Below are 20,725 nucleotides of genomic sequence, written 5' to 3'. Positions count from 1 at the left end.
GACACTTTTGGTTTAAAACGTCTCCAACTTCGAACGAGAGTGAAATAATATCGCACTGACTATCATTGTCACTTTCGGGAAATTTTATCGCTTGGCCCACGGGCTAATGCTTCTACGTTCAGCTGAAAGAACTGTCCGATTTATGTATCTGAATTGACAACTATCAGAACTGCAGATCAGAAAATCAAGAGTTTTTCTCCTTCCATGCATGCTATCACGTAAACATTTTCACTAGCGACGGAGTCGGCGTCGTAATCAGAACGCAAGACTACTAAATGTAGGTACATGGGATCTTGCACGTCTTTATTAATTCAATTTCGGGGTGTTGCGTGATGGTAACCCCGTTGCAGGACTACAAGTTTTTGAAAAAAGTTGAATAACGCACAAGTTAAAAGGAGGCCAACGTTTTTTAAGCGCCATGGCTGGCATGATCTTCTCCCACCACCAATGATATTACATCCTGCCTAAAAACACCGTAATACTCTCTAACAGGAGCTGATTGTACAAACAATAATTGTTTGTTTGTTTGTTTGTTTGTTTGTGTGGTTGTTTGTTTTGTTTTGTTTTTCGGGTTGGTATAAACAGTATAGCTGAATATGATTGAAAAAACGGAAAATACAGTTGAAACATAGCATCTTTTATAATACTTCCTGTCTTTCATCTCTTTTCTTTTCCACTTTCTGAAGGGTGTTGATAAACTGGAAAGATCATAAATCAAGTTGAAAGTGTTGTTTCTTGAAATTTCCTCGCGTAATAGATCAAGTGAGAGACGGATAACTGTCCGAGATTTTGCCATGAATTGCATTATCCAATAATGATTCAGCTTTTTAATAAAAATCATTAGTGGCGTAGCGAAATATCTGCAGACAGTTTTCTCAGGACTACAATCTTGGGCAAAATAAATGGAAAACCTGGACCCTCCCTCCCCCCCCCCCCCCCCCAAAATCAAGGATAGGAAAATGGCGCGTTTTTTGCCCTTCGCGAGGGCTTCATCCTTGATTTGGGGGGGATGGGGGTTTGCTATTTCATTTTATTCTGTCCAAGATTGTAGGCCAAACTTGGTGAGTTAAGTTCATGAAAAGTTCGACCGGGTCTGGTTCACCCGTTAAGTTCGACTGAATGAGTTTGGATCGTCCAACACGTTCTTTCCGTCTGCTTCAAACTCTCCTTTTTTTGGCCTTAAATTGTTCCTTACTTTCAAACGTGCGAACTTAAACCAGGTTGATATCCGAGTAACATACAGTGTCCCAAAAGGCGCATTTGTTTTTGTGTTTTTCCCTTCTCTACTGAGTAACGCTAGCGAGGTTGTACTGATAGATCAAAAACGCTGATTACTTCGAGTTAAAAGATTTTGACACAAATGTCATTATTTCTCAGGAACGATTCGACTTTCAGCTAGGCATTTTGATAACAGTCATTCTGAAAATAAAACTAAGTGATCATACATGCACATTCCCCCTGTTTCTTGAAACCCCTCCGCGGATATCTGAATTAGAAGTAAAACAGAATCACTGATACATTGATTGGCATAGTGTTAGCTCCTAAACAAATTAGTTTCATTTAAAGAATTGCCATATTCAGTACAGGGGCACCCAACGACTGTTCTGTAAAATATCTGTTCGGAGAAACAAATATTGCCTAAAATGTTCTTTTACTTGAGGAAGGCTCTTAAAAAACTCCCTACGATTTTCTGAGTTTAATTTTTCACATTTTACTCCCCAAGTTGGGCTATTTTTCGTAGAATGAAAGGAAGCCTAAAATTTTCGGATTCAAAAATGTGATGGAAAGAGGGATCAAAAAAAAATATCACTTTCGTAATACCGGCGTTGAATTACTCTCTACTACATGAGAAATTTCTGCAATTTGATTGGCTTAGGGCAGTCCTACATGTGAAAATTACAAAACGTTTGTGGGTAGTAGTATAAACAAATAATAGCATGATTTGAACGTGGTCTTTGGCATACATACGACTCGTGATATTTCAAAATTATCTCAAATTTCACTCGCCTAACGGCTCGTGAAGTTACGTAATAACAATTTCGAAATATCACTCGTGGTATTTATGTCAAATATTACTACAAATCATGCTATTACCTATACAAATTTTCGGGAAAATAATGCTGAAGAAGCCCTTATAATTTCGAAAAGGCTCAAGTGCCCTTGGATAACCGAACAGATACAAATTTTAAAGCGCCACTTAGAATGTAATTCTTAAAAGTACTCTGGATAGCCTAAAAACTATTTTAAATGTTTTGTGGAGGAAATCGTCGTTGGGTGCCCCAACTTATTACCAGCAAGCGAGAAATAATTTTGAGAAAGATACGACACACAGTCTATAATTTTGACACACCCACTTAAGGATTCTGCATTTACTTGCGATTAATGTTGTTCATCCTATGTCTAAATTAAGAGCTGTATAAATTTTTCGGGCTCTTTGACAGAATTTTGTTTTCAAATCCAGCAAAAGTTGAAGAAAAACTGTTTTATTTAAGCTTTTGTCATTATTAATCGATTAAAATACCCCAAAAGCTTCTGCACTTTCAATTTTTCTAGAAGTGATAGATGGTAGCAAATCCGATATTTTAACAGCAGTAGTACGTACTGATTCTCCTGATACTGATTGAAATGGAATGAACTTCGTGTCTTAATACAAACTGCATCGCTATTGGTTTGATTCTAGTTAATTGTTATCAAACTTATATATTGGCCCATGATTACTGTCAAACCACAACAAACTGCTGCTTGAAAACGTTTAATGAAATCAACCTCGTTGCAATCAAATAAATGACTTTCTGCTATAATTGTCATTTAAAAGATACTCGTGTCCCTTCGATAAGAAAAGCAATTAACACAGTAATCAAAGATATCAAAACTGAATTTTAAGGGATGCCTCTATAAATTAAATACTGTTATGATTTATTATCTTTTCCATGAGTCTTGTTTTGAACGTACATGTTGGCGGTACATGATTAGTCTTGCAAAAAAACGTATATTTTTAAATCTCGGTTTAAAAGAGTCAGTGATGAAGTTCTAGCTTTTGATTCTGTGGCCATCTTCAACATTTTTTGTAACTTGGTAAACAACCAAAATTGCGTTCTCTCTATCAACTATGAGCATTCTTACTTTCAAGTAATGCTTGCGACAGCTCGTCCTGACATCGCAGACGAACAGTTTGACTTCTATAATGCACTTGAGCATCTTCACGGGAATCCTCGCCTCTCTCAGCCTTAATTTTTAACATCTCGCTGTAATAACGCTGCCAGGATTTACGAAATTCCGTAAATAGCACAGGCGTGAAACAAAACATAGCCACGGTACCTCCTATACAACAAAATGTACCCACAAGTTTTCCTATCGCAGAAGTGGGAACATAATCACCATAACCAACACTTGATAGAGTAATGACGGTAAACCAAAATGTTGCCGGAATACTGGTAAACTGCTGCGAGCTATCGCCTTCTCCTTCAGCAAAATACACAAAACTGGAGAGTAAGACGGTGTTAAACACTATACAAAGAGCGAAAAGTCTCATGTGTTCGCCACTATCAATGATAGTTTCGAACAAAAGTCGTATGCTCACACTGTAACGCTTTAGTTTAAGAAGTCGCACCAGGCGCACAACTTTTAACAGTGGGTAAGGCACTAAGCTTTCAGCCTTTTTCTGTGTTAAACTTTCAACAATGATTTTAATGTACAGGGGCGATAAAGCTATTAGGTCAACAAAAGTACTGAACGAAGATATAAATTTCGTTATCTGCGGCGCGCATAAAAATCGTAGGACGAACTCCACAGTAAACCATATTGTAAAGACAACTTCCACAGCTGACCAAACAATATCGTAATCCACGTTTATTTCCTCTGTAGTTGAGTTTCTTTGTTGAATTTCAAGCTGGTTTTGTTGAACGACAGGTAAAGTTTCCAAACACAGGCAAACCATAGATAACACAGTCAGTATTAGAGAGAATTTGGCAATGGTTCTTTCGGATGGAGTTACTGGTTGTTCGAAAAACCTCCAAATATTTCTTCGAGTTCTCGTAAGTTTTCGCAAGAAGGTTAAGCTGTCGTTTGCGTTTCGCCTCGATGCGGCGGAGAGTGCGTGATCAAATTCTTGGTCAGACTCCTCGTAATCGCCATCAAGCTGGAAAAACTTCAGTTCAGACGAGAACATCTCGTATGAAACTGTGTCTGGTTTGGACAGGATACCGTTCGACTGATAATAGAACAATATCGAGTTGAAAAGTGCTTTGTCCCTATCAAAATAATACTCTCGCCGAGAAGGATTGTAGAAACGCCGTCGTTTTGATTGAGATCCCAGCAAAGTCCTTGGAAAACGAGATAATGTGTCTTCGTAAGTTTCAAACTTCTCTCCACGAACATTAATTTGAATTCTCCGTTTATGCACACAATTTTGTCCGTTTTCAGATCTAGATTTTTCAGCACTATTATAAGCGGAGTTCATTGGCATTCTCTGTGAACTAAGACAGGCACAATTACCAGCCAAAAGCTTGACAGTTAGGGCTTTAACGATCGATACAGGCCTGTATATGGCTGATCAGGACAGCTTTTGTTCCCACTGATCTAATCTTATTTCTGGCAATTATGGATATCAGCAGAGTTTTCAAAGTTACGGCTCTCTTTTTTTGAACTCAATTTGACTTTCGATTTGTCGAATTCGATAAATAATTAAGAGAAGATAAAGCATTTATTTGAAATGACCAGATGTTTCTATCAGATTTCCGACCATATTTTTTGCAAGCACACAAAGGACTGAACGGGTTGAAACGATACATCAATCGACTTTGCAACAGTTAAAGATTTTATTTTTCACCTTAAATATAACCTTAAGCGACAGTTTATGCGGCAAAAACAAAGACGAGAATTGTCAATTTACCGTCTGATTTTTCCCCATTGCGAGATTGGAAGAAGTTGAAACTACAATATCAAGTAAATTATGCATTCTAAATAACTCCACGCTGACCCCTATTGAGAGTCAACGTGAATCTTTTTTGAGATAAAAGTTTGCTTTTCAATGTTTTGAGATTCAGCTTTGTTGTTTTATTTTTTCTTCTCGGCTTTTTATCATATATTCGCGTCTTCACTCCACACAGTCACAATCACTTGACGATCAACATGGTTCGAAAATTGTTAAAATATAAGGCCTTCTGGCTTGCCATCAATCTTAATTTTTGTTTTATTTTGACTACCCCGCAAAATATTTTCTTTAACATTTTACAGTGTGTGTGGTGTTGTGACTGTTGTAAAATGATTTCCAACATTTATTTTTATGTCATTTTACAGAAAACTTCTGCTGTGGTGCGATTCATTACGCAGCCCTCTTATGTAATGACTTGTACGACCTCAGTTCATGATAACAGACAATTTGTCCCTCGCTGTGAAAAATGAAAAACTGCAATTGTTATCTCTGCTGAGACCTTTTAATTGCTTATCCGATAATTCTCATATTTTTTATCTCTCTACAGTTAAGCTGCGAGGATTTCAAAGCAATCGGGAAAAGCAATTTAAACACTGTTTACTCTTAAATAGCCTCATAAATGAATGCTTTTATACTATGGTTGTTAAATCTTCGATTTTTTTTTTCCAGCTTTTGCGCTTCTGACTCCGCCTAGCGTGTTCCAGGCTCCAAGGTCGTGATGGGCAGCGATCGTAAAAAACTGATCCGTATAAGGCTCGGGGTCTGGGGAGAAGAGCGGCGCCTTCCCTAGGTTACCTGCGTCCTTTTTTCTTTTTACAGTGGAACCTTGATTTAACGCTCCAGATTTGTTCGCTCTGGACGAGGTTTCGTTATATCGAGGACGTCGTTATATAGAGATTCGTTAAATCAAAGTTCCACAGTACATTGTTAACGCTATATCCCTAACATCTGAGAGCCTGGCACAGGCTATAGTAATTTCCATCCTTCTTTTCACTATTTTATATTATTATTTCACCCACCAAATAAAAGCCTTATCCCTAACAGTTCTTAGACCTAAGACCTTAAACGGTTAACAACAATGGACGTTAACTGAAAAAAAGCACGAACTACAATAAAATTGATTTTTCACGGTTTCTCTCTGCCGTTGCTAAAGAGATGAAATGTTGGCCGTAAAAAGCTAAAATTCCAATCATTTAGGGGGGAAGTCAAAACGCCAATTCTGGCGTCCTCCTCACTGTACTTTCTTGAAATTGTTACGTTTGTTAGATAAACTTGTTACACTACTGACTCTTTGAGTTCTTTACCGTCAAAATTATTCTCTTTTTCACGCGTAGCCTGCAAAAGACGAGCGGCAAGCACATGAAGCATGTCGGGGTCTTTCACGGAACGCTGCTGCTGAGAGTCTTCCTCCTGCAGGCTGACCTTAGGACTTAGGGCTACCTTGACGACACTGCTGCGATTTGAACAAACTACGGTGCTCTGCCCAGACTCCCTGCATGAAGCCACGACCGTGCTCACCTCGGAGATTCGACGAGATAAAGCATCAACATGCAAGAAATCCACTGTCGTCTCGTCTATTTCTGGTTCCAGTTCGTCGGAGTTCAACTCTGATGTCTCTTCGCTGGTTGATTCTCCAAGTTTATCAGAATCGCGAATTGAACCCGTTGGCGTAGGCTTGCTGGAGCTCTTCGATTTTGAGGAGGTTGAACATGACGCTCTCCTTGAGCCCCCAAAGTAACTGCTCAGCGAGCTTCTTGACGAGTCGCCACGCGATGACTGGTTTCCTTGACCTGATCCTCGACAGGAATCTGATAGTGGTGAAGGAGACCTGCTCCATGATTGAAGCTGTTGTTGCAGTAGAAACTTTGTGATGGATCCACGATGAGACATGGTTGAATTAAAGACAGTGTTTATGGAGGTATCCTGGCGGAGGCCAGCATCCGGTCGCCTTGTGCCGCCGTCTTGGTCATCGTCTTCCACGTCGTTGGACCCAGATCCTTGCAGAAACTCCATTTCAATCCTGTCTGCTTCACAAAGACTGTCTCCACCCCTGCCGTCGTCACTATCGCCTGTTCCACTACCTTGGCTACCGTGAGCGAAATTTCTTCTTGAAATTCTTCTTGGAGTTGGTGGCAGCGAACTCAGGAGACTTTCCAGGCGGCTCAGCGCGGAATCTCGACGGAAAGCACCCCCCTGTTGGTTGGGCATAAGCCATGGAATGAGGAACATAAGACAGGCTGACAAGGTGGATGTTGCTCCACAAATGTAGAATACAGTGTGGTAAGAATGAAGCGTGTCAAACATCAGGCCTGGAATAAGAATGACAGGAGAGCGTCTATTACTGTCTTCAGCAAATGGATCAATCATTTACTAGATAAAGGTACTGATGGAGGAGAGTGTAGATCAACGCATTAACAAAGCTTGTGCATCAGTCGTGAGTCAATCATGCACAGTGATCCTTTACCATTTGTTAAGTTAGTAGTATGCTAGTGGAATCTTTGGAGAACGAGAAAAAACACGTCCTTTCAAGCTCTCGCGAAACTCTCAAACAGTCGTGAACGATACCATGTCTGTACATGAAGGGCACAAAAAACCTTTTTATTAATTGAGTTACTGTAATAAAGCATACAGGTATTGCTGAAATCTTACCGGCAAAAGGAGGTCCAACTGTGAGAGTTATCGATATGACTCCGTAAACACTTCCCAATGCCGCCGATAGCTTATGGACTCCCACGATATCTGTATTGACAACGGCAATGAGCACTACGTACAAGCCATCAAACAGACCCAGAAATACTACTATCGTCACCAAGGAAGCATAATCTTTCGCAACTGGACAAAGTGTTGTTGTTACCCCAAACCCCGTGATCGCCAGCTGCGTCATGAACAATCGATTCACTTTCGGATGGTCTGAAAATTTACCGAAGATGACCCGACTGATTGTTGAGGCAATGGACATGAAACCAATTAACAAGGCCGCTTTAGAGGGTGAAATTCCAAGCCCTTCTACGTGACTGACCTGTTTGGCAAAAAAATCAATTCAACCGTGATCAAGAGTGGCACTTCAAAACACACTCAAGAGAAAGAGATTTGAAAGAGAAGAAGATTTGGAAGAGCAAAAATGGTAACCCTTTTGACAAGCCCCGTTTCCTCCTCTCTTTTGGAGTTTCAACAGGGCGCTTTCGCGCGCAAAACATTTGCGTGCCCGAAGAAAACGCTTGCACTGCAGGCTATCCATCTGCTTAAGTAAATATAGGCTTATAGTGTTGTGTTGCAGTGGTGTGCCCCACAACAAAAGTTGTCTTCAAGCAAATGCTGACCTAAAATGTCCATCATTTACGGCATTTGCCAAATCAGGGGGATGAAATGCGCTTTTTTAATGGCAAGGGGCGATGTATTCTATGTTTGTTTGATAACATCAGTTTTCGCTTTGGCAAAGGAAGGACGCAGCGTGTCTATGTGATCAGGGCGTCGGACTCGCAATCCCGCGGTCCCGAGTTCGAGTACCGCTCTGGCCACTTGCTGGATTTGTTCTCGGTTGTCCCGAGTTGAAATCCTCGGCCACGCTTGTAAATAGCCAACTGGTTGCCCCCCTACCAGTTGGATTCTTAACCTTACTATGTTCATTTGAATTTGTTTGTTTCATTTTCCCTGAAAAGCCCCAGAAGCGGGGGAGGATAATAAAGTATTTTTAATTATAACAAGTGTACCTAATAGGTAAAAGAGTGCTGCCCTGATGTAAATTTGTATCGCCAAATTAGGTTTGCATTTATCTCGCGTTCAGCTAGCGTGCGCAATCAGAATACTTTATGAATAGCCTGTAGCGTGTAGCGATGATATTGACGTCAAAGCTTTGTGTACAAGGCATTGTGGTAAAAAAGTGCATTGTGGTTAAAAATTCAGATACATCATGGGTAGAAATTCAAAATTTTTGTCCCTGTACGAATTAGGTCTGGTGCATTGCTCGCTCGACTTAGGCTCGCTCGCGGCGGCATTTAATTATCAAAATTTCTTGGAAAAGGTGAGGATGTGGACACGAAAAGGACATAGGAATGTGCGGAAGTTTACCTACCAAATGCACATAAGGAATGAAATATCCCAGCATGAAAAGGGCCACCGCGCCTGTGTAAACACAAAAGGCTTTGTTTTGCCACACGCTTAGGTCAAAGAAAGGTCCTGGCTGTTTCTTTATTTCAAAAAGGTCTTCCAGTGGCGAACGAAATGTCTTGTAGGTAAGTGACGTCAGAGGCAGCAGAACGGACACTCCACTGAGAATGCGCAGTGACGTAACAAGACCATAGCGCTGGAGAATGTGTTGGAGGACTGGACCGAATGCTAGCGTGCCTATTCCACTGCCTGTAAAAAGAAACAGAAGTTTAAAAGCCTAGAATTTATTGGAGCTAGTTCTCTCGTACATACATGGCTCCTTGGTAGGAGCCTTCTAGGTTAAAAAACAGTCTATATAATATGTGAACTCTTCTTTGCATAATTTTTTTCTAAATTTTCGTTCTTAAAGACCATGTATTCTGTTATAGATTTATACTTGTATACTGCAGAGGACTAGCTCAGTCATTCTACGTATTTAGAAAATTCAAGGTTAGTTCTTCGCTGTTCTCTTAGAGTCGTATGTCGGTATTGGAAGGAGAGATTCATACGATTTGAAGCTTAGCTACAGGTTGGCTTTGAATTTCTATAAAACTCTTCAAATTCTACTGTTTTATTTACAACTAACTCAACTAGATTGGAAACTGTGAAAGAAACATATTTTCGTATAAGATACACACATGAAAATTGAACAATGGATTACCAGGTTTTTACTCAGTTAAACAACTAACCAGCAGTGACAATTCCATTTACTAAGGAAAGTCGATGGCAGAAATACTCTCCCGGTGCAGTTAGCGTAGGAAAATAGCAAAAGCTGGACCCTATACCCCACAGGATGCCATACGTTACATAGAGCTTCGGAAGATCTGTAGCATATGACGTCAGGAGCAATCCCAGGATGCACAAAAAACCCCCAAGGAATGCCACGACTTTGCAGCCAAATCTCTCACTCAGACCGGTTGTGATAGGTCCAAAAAGATACATGACGCCGACACTGACAGAGCCTACCCATGCTGTAGTGGAAAATAAAAAAACAAAACAAAAATATGCAAAGTATAAGATGAGCAATAGTTTTTCTCGTGAAATCTTCGGCTTGTCAGTGACAGTTTACAATCGTTTTTTTTTTTTTTGTGATCGGTTAATTGTGTAGTACTGTTGAGGTAACGTTGCATTTGTCTCGATCAGTTCCTGTCATCCCACTACAATATATTTTTGATCTTGACAATCTGACGGAAAAATAAGAGCCTGTGAACAGGTTATACCCAACGCGGCTGAAAAAGTATTTGCAATAAGATTGGGGAATTGTGTTCAAATTTAAATACATAATAGCAGCCTTTGGGCTGCTATACATAATCATTTTTTAAATTATGTGGTCTATTAAACCTTTGAAATGGAATGAGAAAAAATGACATTTTTATACATTTCATCAGTTCAAACATAGTCCTTGAATTAAAGTGGAATGGTTGGGAAACCGTTTGTCATTGGTTTTTGTTAGCCTTTTTGGACCTGACCGTGCACAACGTTCAATAGCATTCCTATCATTTTGAAGTTATTGACCAATAGAAACATTGCATTAGTTTACAGAGTCATAATTTGTGAACAGAAAACAAAGGATTGTGCACGGTCAGAGAGCTTCCAACATAACCTACAGCACCATTGTTTTTAACTTTGATGTTTGCCGGGTTTCCCAACCAGTCTCCTCTACTAACTATGGTTCAAATAACAAAGACGATGCGATAAGAGGGAATGGAAATGAATGAGATGGATAGAACGGTACGGTGTGGCACGGGAATAAACGCGATGAAAGAGAATAGAACGGATTAGAATGGGATGAGGAAAAGAGAATTGAAGAGAAATGGGTAAGGGTTAAGTGCTTACCAGTATGAGCGGCCATCTTGTTTCATTTACATGCACCAAACAATCCCTCGCCCCCTAAGTGGATTTGAAACTCATCTCCAGGCTATACTCCGAACATTTGGAAGTAAACTAAGATGGCCGCCCATAACGTAAAGAGCTCGATCTTGACGATCTTACGGAAGAATAGGGGACTGTAAACAGTCTACTTTGGGTACCTGTTTCAGCTTTAGTTTTCTTGTATTCTTCTAACAATGTGGTATAAAGAATCCCAAACGAGTTATGAATCCCCATAACAATCAGCTGTGTTCCGAACGCAGCAGCGCATATCATCCAGCCCCACCCTCCTTCTGGTATGAGTCTTATCTTGGCTGAGTAGTCGAGTTGTTTTTCGACGAGAGAATTAGAAGGAGATGAAGAATCATCATCATTTAAAGACCTTGAAGAACTCATATCTGAAAAAGAAGCGAACTTAGGTGACATCAGATGAAGTGTCAGTTGTGAGAAAGGTGTTATACCGTAAACTTCCCGCGCTTAGAAGCCCCCTATCTTGTATTGAAATGAATTCAATTTTTTACGGCGTTTTAAAGCCTACAAAATTGAGTACATTCAAGATGAATTTTGATGAGCACTTCTTCGTAACTTGCTTTAAAACACTTTTTTTAGTCCGTTTATAAGACCCGTCGTTTATTAACCTCTCTAAAACACCTTACGATGGTTGTGTTCACCTAGGGCTTATAAGCGGAAGTTGCAGGTATTCGTGATGGGACAAAGAAAAAATCCCGCGGGGAAGACTCCTGATCGTCGTCTCGTTTAGGGGAGTGAAAGTTGCAGATTTCAGTTTCAACCATGGTCGGACAGAACGCTGATATCATGAACTAAAGGTATCGCTTAAGGCTGAAGAAAATTAAGGCTTCAGGAAACAGCACCTAATACATCGCCCTCGTGTGGCTGGAAGTTACTGTATATTTGCACCCCCTTCAAATGGAGGTCACTTCACTCCCAAGGAAAAAATCGGCATTTCATGGCGGGATCAAAACCAGTGAAATCACAAATTTTACCAGTTGGGGGGGGGGGGGGGGGGGGTTCAACCCTCTGCTTTACGCTGATACTGATATGCCATTTACTTAAATATTTAAATTAAAGACAAGACTAATCGGACAGCTATGATTAATGGGTAATTAATTCACCCAATATTTCGTTTGGGCAGAGCTAACTTTCATCAATAAACGCAATACTTATATAGATATTCTAAAAGACCGTTTTTGTATCAATTTTGATTAGCTCATACGAATTAACTTATACTGTTTGATTTTTCGTTGGCGCTTATCCTCAAGTGGGTTCTCTGAAACAAGAAGACTATGGAGCGCCCAGTTGGGAGATGTGTTTATTCTACTAGGTTACAAAACAAGTATTATTCCCTCAGAGAAGTAGGGCCAAATAGCCACAAAGAAAGAGCCAACTTTGGGTTTTATGTTCAGAAGGAAAACAATTTCTACGAGGTTGCAATCATGCAGAATGTTTGCCCAGATTTTGACTCATTAGAGATAAGATTTATTAAATTTGTTATTTAGTAAAGATGAAAATGGATAATAATTTAATTAATTAATTAATTAATTTAATTAATTTATAGTCAATCACTGATGAAAATCTTGTGGCGATCAGACAAGGATAAACTCAATTTTAAGGAGATTAAGAAACATCGGTATACTGACTATTCGAGATTAAATTAACAATTTCTTGTAACCTATTCTTTTTTAGTTATATTAACGAAAAGTAACTTTAAAAATGGGTTCTCTCAGATGCATCCCGGGTAGTTTTTTAAATCGTTGAATTAACTAATTTGAAATGGTCTCACAACTAAATAAAGTGCGTTAATTTAACCAAAAATATTGGTCATTCTTGCTTAAAAAAAACTGGTCAAAACTACCATTTACTAATAGTTAAAACAACATAAATATTGAACTGAAAACAACCAAACAAAAAGGTCAAAATAACCCTGTTGAGATTCATTTTAACTGCTATTAAACTAGTTTTTTCAAATGAAAAAAATCCAGTTATTTCTCAGAGAAACTGTATCGCCACCTTAAAGAATGGTATTAACTCCGCGAAAAACTCATGCTCTTTCAAAGGACTCCAGAACGCCTTTTTGAGTTAGACTGGCCCTCAAACGTTTCTTTACCGTAAGTTTAACATGTGCGTATACTGCGCCCATTAGTTTCTTTTCAAAGCGTCTAGTAAGTGAATAAAAGCATTATCCAGCTTCATTTACTAATTGTTGTTCCCTATACTGCTTTCTAGCGGCTCAAGTTCCGTTTACTCACTGACAGGAGATTTTTGAAGCGATTTCTTAGCGACTTTATGAGAAGCGATTTTCCAATCCACTTTATTCAGCGATTGCTGAAGGGCGCGTCTAATCTTAACGGTAATCCGGCACCAAGAGTGTGTTTTTGGTAAAAGACTCGCCCAGAAAATCGCTGATAAATCGCATTAAAATTCCAGCAGGTTCAAAACAGCGACAGTTTCACAGCGTAGACAACGTGCGCGCGATGCCCATAAACATTGTGGCAAAAATTTTGGCGAAAAAACTATGATAGGACTACCTACTCATGAAAGAGCTCCTGCAAATGACGTGGTCGCTCTGTATGGCCTTCAATAAAGTAATGATAAAGAAAACAGCTTGGCTATAACAATTTCTACAGGAATATTCTCCTGTTGCAATCGTGAAGGATACCGACTGCAAAATGAAACATCTATTTACGCACTGCAAAAGTCATTGCCTGGTCAAGGATTTATTTTGAGATTGAAAACACCTCTTAATAACTTGGGTTAATTATATGCGTTTGAAGTGGAAGCGAACCATTGTATCAAGTAAAAATAACATTTAATTAGCTCCTAATTGAGTTCTAATTAAAAAAGAAACAAACAAAAGTATTAACTGTATGTTTTTGTTTGTCTTTTTAAATTAGGTTTATTTGCGGTTTTAACAAGCGATATTTTTAACTGGGAAAAACATGTGGAAAACAAGCTATCGTTCAACGCAAGAGTCAGAAGATGGTTTGGTCGATGCCAATCCGAGGGTTGCTAGACCAGAGTAATCCTAACATATATTGGTGCAAAGCAATACAGTACCGCAGTGCATGGTAATGTAAAACACATGAATAAATAACGTGAATATTCTACTCCTCTTGGAAGTATTAGGATTTTTTCTTCCGTGCCGCCTCCGGGAATTCGTTGTCGGGGTGTGCAGCCCGGTTCTCCAAATCCTGACCCTACTTGAGACAAAAAAATTGACATTTTCCACACCCATGGCCTCTAAAATCCAAACCCGTTTTCAGACCTAGCGTAGGAAGAAATAATGAAATCATTACTAAGATAAGAACGCCAACAAAAATATTTCTTTAAATCCATTTCGAATTCGCATATTGACTCTTTCTTATTCATTTGGAATTGAAACGACAAATACATTCACCGCAGCCACGAAAACCAAAACGGCTAAAAAACCATACCGTTTGGGGGCGGCACATGGCCTTAAGGCAAATATAAGGGAGTACCCCCCCCTCCCCCCCACTCCGGGAGCCGCCTGTGTCACCGACTGATAAACATCTTTCTATCATAAACATCGCCTTTTTGGCCGTTTTTGCTTCTTGAGTGGACTTGGTACGCATACTATACCTTCCAATTTTAAGTAGTAAAAACTAGCAGAGAGGGCCAGAGAGGTAATATAACAAATTTTATTACTCTTCTGAAATGCACGACGAAAGGACGAAGGATGGACAACTTATAAACTGACTTTGGGCTGAATGACACCGTATTTCCTCAAATAAAAGCCCAACCCTTCAAAAATCAGTCGCATCCCTTTGTTGCAAATAAGTGAAATGATCACCTTCGAAGGACTTTTGAGCGACATCGAATCAATAAATCAAAGAGATCTCTGGTCTGTCGCAATTTTGTTCCTACTAACCGGGACTGGACACAAGGAATTATCGATCAGAGACAATACTGAGGAATGTGTTTGATCAAAACCAAATTGCGAGATTTTATTGATTATATAGCAATACCAATTTAGGAAATAAAGACCGTGATTGCTTAGTTTCGATACTAAAACGGACAATAGCAGTCATGCATTTCACAGCCAGCTAGACGTGCGATGGACGCAGTAAAACATACGGGGCGGTCCGGGGTGGTGGGATAGTCACCTCTCTGAATTAACAACATCATAATTTAAAATTCTAGCGAACGAAATGAATGCATTTATACTAGTCCTAGGCTGTTTTCGGCGGGGAAAAAAGGAGATATATACAATCGTCAAATTTGAACTGAACAACAATAACAAAAAAGAAACAAATATGTGAATTGAACAAATGTCAAATTTAAGTTGACAACAATTGTTGGTAGGTCCTTGAATTTTTTTATTTTTGTGATTTTTTTACCCAGGCTCACAAAAATCACATCAACAAACCATAAACCTCGAGATAATCAAAAAGGAGACCGGAAAGAAATAAATCCGGTTCATCGGTACGAAACGAAAAGTCAACTGTGTGAAAGTGAACATGATCTTGGCAGTAGAATGAACAACCGAAGCGGTTGAAAAAGACCCTAAAAAAAATTTCAGCTTGACCGGGAATCAACCCCTGACCTTTGTGCCGAACGGACTCAATTTTCTATCCATTAACCTAAATAAGCCAACAGGAGAGCAAGCGATTGTGAGTTCGTAATAAACTTAATGGTGGAAATGACATGAACTGAAATATATTAAAAGATTGTGAACTGTCTCACAAGATAATAAGAAGGAAATTAAGTAAAACTAAAGTACATTGAACCCGCTCGAAAGAAAACAAAGCCCAAACAAGCTGTACTGAACAAATCATATGCCTAACAGATTGGTAAAAAAAAATAATGCCAAGTACAGTGGAAGCTTTCCGAACGGACACTTTCCTAAGCGAACAGTTCTACAAACGGCCGCCCTCACGTGCCCTCACAAACCAGTTTTTGTATTTTTACATTCCCGTAAGCGGCCAGCTCCAGTTAGGGGCATCTTTTTCGCGTCCCGAGGGTGTCCCCTACGAGAGCTTCCACTGTATATCACATGCTAGATTGATTTGAGAGCTCGTAACCCAAAGTAATTCTGATACCTCTATCGCCTGATCTTACACCACAATCAACATCTGCTCTTGTTCAAACAACCTCGATTTATCTGAGGATAAATGAACTATACCCCGACATCTGCTGAAAACTTTTTTCATTGGCTGGTGAGGCGATATGAAGCCTTAAGTTTAAGACGAATTACGTCAAAGGAACTATCTTGAATTTGTATGCCACTAAAGGATCTGAATCTTTTTTCTTTGTTCATTTGTGTTTTGCCGCCACTTCCCATTAATTTTGTAAACAGGCCTTCAGGTTTTTATTCACCACTCAGTTGGGCGGGATCCAGGACTTTTTGTTAACTTATGCCGATAATTTTCTGTCAGCTCTTCCTCGCCGTTACCATCCGTTCTTCAAAGTAGACCCTCGCTGTCACGACCGCCCAGTGCATGCGTCATTTCACACAGTTTTGAATAAGTGGTGAAATAACGTTATATAGATTTTGTCAATTTAAATAAGCCCAAAGGTTGAAAGGCAACGTGAAAAGCAAGTTTTATTTCTAAGCTACGAGGTGAAAGTCGTATGGGACTCCTCTCTATATTTTAGTTTCAAAGCAATCCCCCGGTCTGGTAAATATATTCAGGGTAGTGGAGTTCGGACTCCTCCGAACTTCCCTTTGGAACCGCCACCCGGAATCAACTCAGCCTTCAATAGCGCAATGCGTCATGAGAAGGACACAATATTACTTGTTTGTTTCCAAGGTAATCTGGGGCCCTTTTCTCGAAAGTCCCGATGGATTTTCGGGCCCGGAAAATTGTTTTACCGGTTGGCCGTGTTTGCATTCAAGATCAAAGTTTCAATAATTCTGAAAATGATACAATGAAACTATCAGTTAACGAAGTAAAATTGACTGGCTTGTGAGCTAGGAACTGTGATACTATTCAACTGGTCTTGATTTTAAAATTTGCCTTCTGGTCTGAAAAGTTTCCTAGCCTTTCTCGGAGAAACAGGCCCCTGGCCAGTAGGTGGCACGTTTGGACCTAGTTGTTCGTTGAATAAATTTTCAAGTTTTATATTCACACAATGATTATCCTCTCTTGTTACAAAGTGCCCCAATTGTAAACAAATGTTAATACAAAAAAGAAATTTTTGAGGGAGTAAAAGACTGAATTTATTCGTACACAGCTACCTAGTCTGCCCCATGACAGAGATATTTATTTCTTTATTGAATCATCGTATCTGCCTAGCTTATTATTCCAATGGTTCATTTGGGTGTTGTTTGATGGAGGCTGAAGGCTTTTATAATTTTTGGCCGCGTAATAGACTTGAGGCTTATTAGAGGCAGGGGATAGTTAGGAGAAACACAAGATATTCGTGATGTTATTTGGGTTTTACCGTAGCAGTTCAGATATATGACAAAACACCGCAGTTATCGTCAACGGAAAAGCCATCTATTAAATGTCTTTCTTTTTCAATCTTCGCGCTAAGAAGCTCTTAGAGACCTAAGACGTTAAGGGACCTCACCTACTAAGTGGCGAGGCAATAATTTGATCAGCAACCTTACTGACAGCAGTCCCCCGGCCTCGTTCATTTGCCATACAGTTATGGAAAACTAAAAAAAAAAGGCTTTAACTCGCACTAGCCATTTCAAACGTTTTCTTTCCCTTCTGTTGTTATAATAACACTGTATTGCACGTTGCTTAATGTCTTTGATTCAGGTAGATCTTTTTTCCATAGACAGCCAAACAAAATCCTTAAGAATTCCCAGTGACTTTTGCTATCTTGTCTCCTCTTTAAAAGCTTTCTAAGCTTAAGGTCGCTGTCTTCCTTTCTCTTTGTGGATACTCGAGGGACAAAAAACATGAGGAATGCTGCAATTAGTGATATACCACCACAAGCGTAGAATGCTCCAGCGTAATCTCCAAACACATCGTACATCCATCCTGGAAAGAAATCATTCCAAAAGAGCTGGAATTAATTAGCCACCGGGGCGTCTTTGTTAGTTTTTTATTGCTTCAGGAAGGGGTACTCATTCGAGATAATTTACTAAAAATGAATAAGTAAAAAAAATTAGAGTTAAGTAGTGGAGAAAAGTCTTCTGTTTTGGTACTATTTTCAAGGTTAAAGAAAGGTTCTGCTTGCAGAGTGTAGCCTAGCCGAGAAAACAGCTGACATTTCCCCGACGCTACCACCGGTTTCCCGCGAAATGGCGTCTGTAAAACGACTGGCCATTCAGAAATTCCATAGTGATGACGTGTCACTACCCAGATTTAAGTGACTAGTGCTTCTGATTGGTTGAAGCAAATTTCGCTCGCGGCACGATAGAACAGAAGCACAACCCCATATCTGGGTAGTAACACGTCATCAGTATGGAATTTCTTCTGCGCTCGTTTCTCAGACGTCATTTCGCGGGGAAACCAATGGCGGCGTCGTGAAAATGTCGGCTGTTTTTCTCAAGTTTGGTGTTGCTACATGAACTTGCACTCCCTCGAGTGGCTATTTTTTTTGAAGTCCCAGTTGTTCCCATGCATGAAACAGCTGCCAAAAAGCTTTTTTACTTATACGAGAAAGTGTACAAACCTGCAATAGGAGGTCCTAAAAACATCGGGAAAGCCATCACTGTGAAAGCGCTTCCAAGAGCATAGGACATCTTGTTTGGGCCAACGATGTCATTTGTGACCAGCGGAATTAAGAGCACATAGCATGCTTCAAAGAAGCCGAAGGTAACAGCATAAGCTGTCAGTCCTACGTAACCTGTTGCCAAGGGAACAAGGAAAGAGCATATTCCGATCATGAAGACCCCCATCTGATACATACGGATTCTGTTGACGCATGAAAGATCGGCCATTTTGCCGAAAAATAGACGGCCCGCCGTCGACGCCACGGATAAGTATCCGATCAAAAACGAAGCATCTGTCGGGGAGACACCGAGGTCTTCAGCGTGTCTGACCTAAAAAATCAAAAGTATAATTTAGTCCCGTCGCACAAATTTTCACTCTCATCTGAAAACGGATCAAGCTACTGAGCTCCTTCCACAGCTTATCGCTCCCTGACGCGCCTCTTCAGATTTCATTTTCTTCGTAGAGGAGAAGTGTTTTCCCGCACGAATAGAGTTCTGCTTTCTCCGGATGGGATAATTAGCCCTTTCCCTTCTTTCATTACGTTGTTTTAGCTACGGTTTACTTAAAAACAACTAATAATCCACTTACCAGGTGAACGAAAGGTACAAAGTATCCAAGCTGAAATGTTGCTAAAGATATCACCCAAATAACATATCCTCTATTCTTGAAAATGCTCCATTCAAATATCCTCCTTGCCCCTCTTTCCTTAGGACTGTCGTGGTGCTGCGAGTACTTGGTTGGAACCGGGCGAAACGTTGCTCCGCATAATAACACCAGAATGAATATTCCTGCCACAATGCGAAACGTGTCCGCCACGCCGAAACGAAGAAATAACGCCTGCACACTGGGTCCCATCACCAAAGTCCCAACTCCACTTCCGGCCGTTACCAGGCCGTTCACGACTGCTATGCGCCTTTTGAAGTATTTGGAGAGAACTATAATGGTGGGAAAGTAGCAGAGGCTTGTCCCAGTCCCAAACATCAGGCCATAGGTGAAATAAAAAGGAAAAAGAGTGGTAACTATTGAGGAGAGTAGCAGTCCTGCTATGCAAATGAGAACTCCGCAGATGCTAACAATTCTGCAGCCACACCTTTCACAAAGGGAGGTGGTCAAAGGCCCCAGAAAGAACATGATACCAGTCGCTAGGGACCCGACCCATGCTGTGGATAAAAAAGGAGGGACATCAAATGAATAAATAATTATAAATATTGATTTAAAGGTAGCATATTCATGTATGGGGTCTTCGTCTACCATTCCGGATCGAATAGGGACCTCTCAATGCTGGTTTTTGAGGAGAAGGGAGAAACGAAGTAAGGTCGGAAAAAACTCTCAGAGCAGAGAGGAGAACTGACAACGAACTCCTTCGTCTGATTTGAACCCAGGCCACATTTGGTGAGATGTGAGATGTGGTCATCTCACCACAGGTTATTTTTTTCCTCAGAATAATTGAACTTTTGGTGTCATTTCACTAGTTGGACACCACATGCTCGTTCCCAGGGTCCTCTCCGGCCTTCTCGGGTAGGAGTTGACCGTGGGAACGAGGTTGCGCGATTTAAGGCTCACCTGTAGCTCCTCTCGGAGACTTCAACTCCTTTACAAGCTCCGTGTAGACAATACCCGCCGTGTTTTGCATTCCAAGCACAATAAATTGAGCAAGAAATGCACCGAGACAAACGACCCAGCCCCATCCTCCGTCGGGATGCGTTTTAGCCACAATGTGAAACCGTTGATTGCTGGTGACAGCCATGCTGCTATCTGATGGCTTTCCTTTCCACTTGTCATTTAAACTTGTTTTTCCGGTCTCTGTAGAGTAGCTTGTGACGTCAGCTAAACAGTGTTCGTTCTCATTTTCTTTCTCCCCTGGCAGTTCTTTTTGCAGCGAAATCCCGACGTTTGGTTGTCTTGGAAACATCAAAGGTACGTCAAACAATGTGGGATTTATCTCGCAATTGTCATCCACAGTTCTTTGCGTATTGATTGAAGTAGTCCTCGCTTTGAGAAATGAATCTTTCCTTGTGCAAGCTGCATCTGATGCTGAATTCATACCGTATTTTTCCGTGTTCGATATACCCGACTTTGTTAGTTCTAAAAGAGCTTGTTTATTTATACAACAAGAAGCATTCTCCTC

At 40.2% G+C, this 20,725-nt stretch overlaps 3 protein-coding genes across 3 annotated transcripts; all 3 read right to left on the bottom strand.

Moving 5' to 3' along the window:
* Positions 1 to 2,677: 2,677 nt before the first annotated feature.
* LOC140950622 (potassium voltage-gated channel subfamily A member 1-like) lies at positions 2,678 to 4,656 on the bottom strand. The gene has a single exon (XM_073399863.1). It carries the CDS (start codon positions 4,463 to 4,465, stop codon positions 3,104 to 3,106), a length of 1,362 nt encoding a protein of 453 aa, XP_073255964.1. The 5' UTR covers positions 4,466 to 4,656; the 3' UTR covers positions 2,678 to 3,103.
* Positions 4,657 to 5,858: 1,202 nt separating this feature from the next.
* LOC140950840 (monocarboxylate transporter 10-like) lies at positions 5,859 to 11,344 on the bottom strand. The gene is made up of 5 exons (XM_073400061.1): positions 11,110 to 11,344; positions 9,769 to 10,050; positions 9,006 to 9,289; positions 7,583 to 7,952; positions 5,859 to 7,242 (listed from the first exon to the last, which is right to left on the bottom strand). Exons 1-5 carry the CDS (start codon positions 11,342 to 11,344, stop codon positions 6,209 to 6,211), a joined length of 2,205 nt encoding a protein of 734 aa, XP_073256162.1. The 3' UTR covers positions 5,859 to 6,208.
* A 6,220-nt stretch (positions 11,345 to 17,564) lies between these two features.
* LOC140950625 (monocarboxylate transporter 10-like) lies at positions 17,565 to 20,725 on the bottom strand. The gene is made up of 4 exons (XM_073399866.1): positions 20,161 to 20,725; positions 19,186 to 19,757; positions 18,557 to 18,926; positions 17,565 to 17,919 (listed from the first exon to the last, which is right to left on the bottom strand). The coding sequence occupies exons 1-4, from the start codon at positions 20,639 to 20,641 to the stop codon at positions 17,624 to 17,626; spliced, it is 1,719 nt and encodes a 572-aa protein (XP_073255967.1). The 5' UTR covers positions 20,642 to 20,725; the 3' UTR covers positions 17,565 to 17,623.

The sequence above is a fragment of the Porites lutea genome, chromosome 10 (genome assembly GCF_958299795.1).
Source record: "Porites lutea chromosome 10, jaPorLute2.1, whole genome shotgun sequence".
NCBI lineage: Eukaryota > Metazoa > Cnidaria > Anthozoa > Scleractinia > Poritidae > Porites > Porites lutea.
Note: the sequence above shows the minus strand (reverse complement) of the source record. Positions and strands in the feature narration are given on the sequence as shown.

Bases quoted from the DNA above. Each gene is read 5' to 3' on its own strand.
- LOC140950840 (XM_073400061.1), bottom strand. From the start codon at position 11,344: ATGAGTTCTTCAAGGTCTTTAAATGATGATGATTCTTCATCTCCTTCT. The intron at 7,953-9,005 runs GTAGGTAAACTT...TTTGCCAAACAG, and splicing joins TCATTCCTTATGTGCATTTG to GTCAGTCACGTAGAAGGGCT. The intron at 7,243-7,582 runs GTAAGATTTCAG...TTCTTATTCCAG, and splicing joins AGTTGGACCTCCTTTTGCCG to GCCTGATGTTTGACACGCTT.
- LOC140950625 (XM_073399866.1), bottom strand. From the start codon at position 20,641: ATGAATTCAGCATCAGATGCAGCTTGCACAAGGAAAGATTCATTTCTC. The intron at 19,758-20,160 runs GTGAGCCTTAAA...TTTTATCCACAG, and splicing joins GTCTCCGAGAGGAGCTACAG to CATGGGTCGGGTCCCTAGCG. The intron at 17,920-18,556 runs GTTTGTACACTT...ATTTCTTTCCAG, and splicing joins TTTAGGACCTCCTATTGCAG to GATGGATGTACGATGTGTTT.
- LOC140950622 (XM_073399863.1), bottom strand. From the start codon at position 4,465: ATGCCAATGAACTCCGCTTATAATAGTGCTGAAAAATCTAGATCTGAA.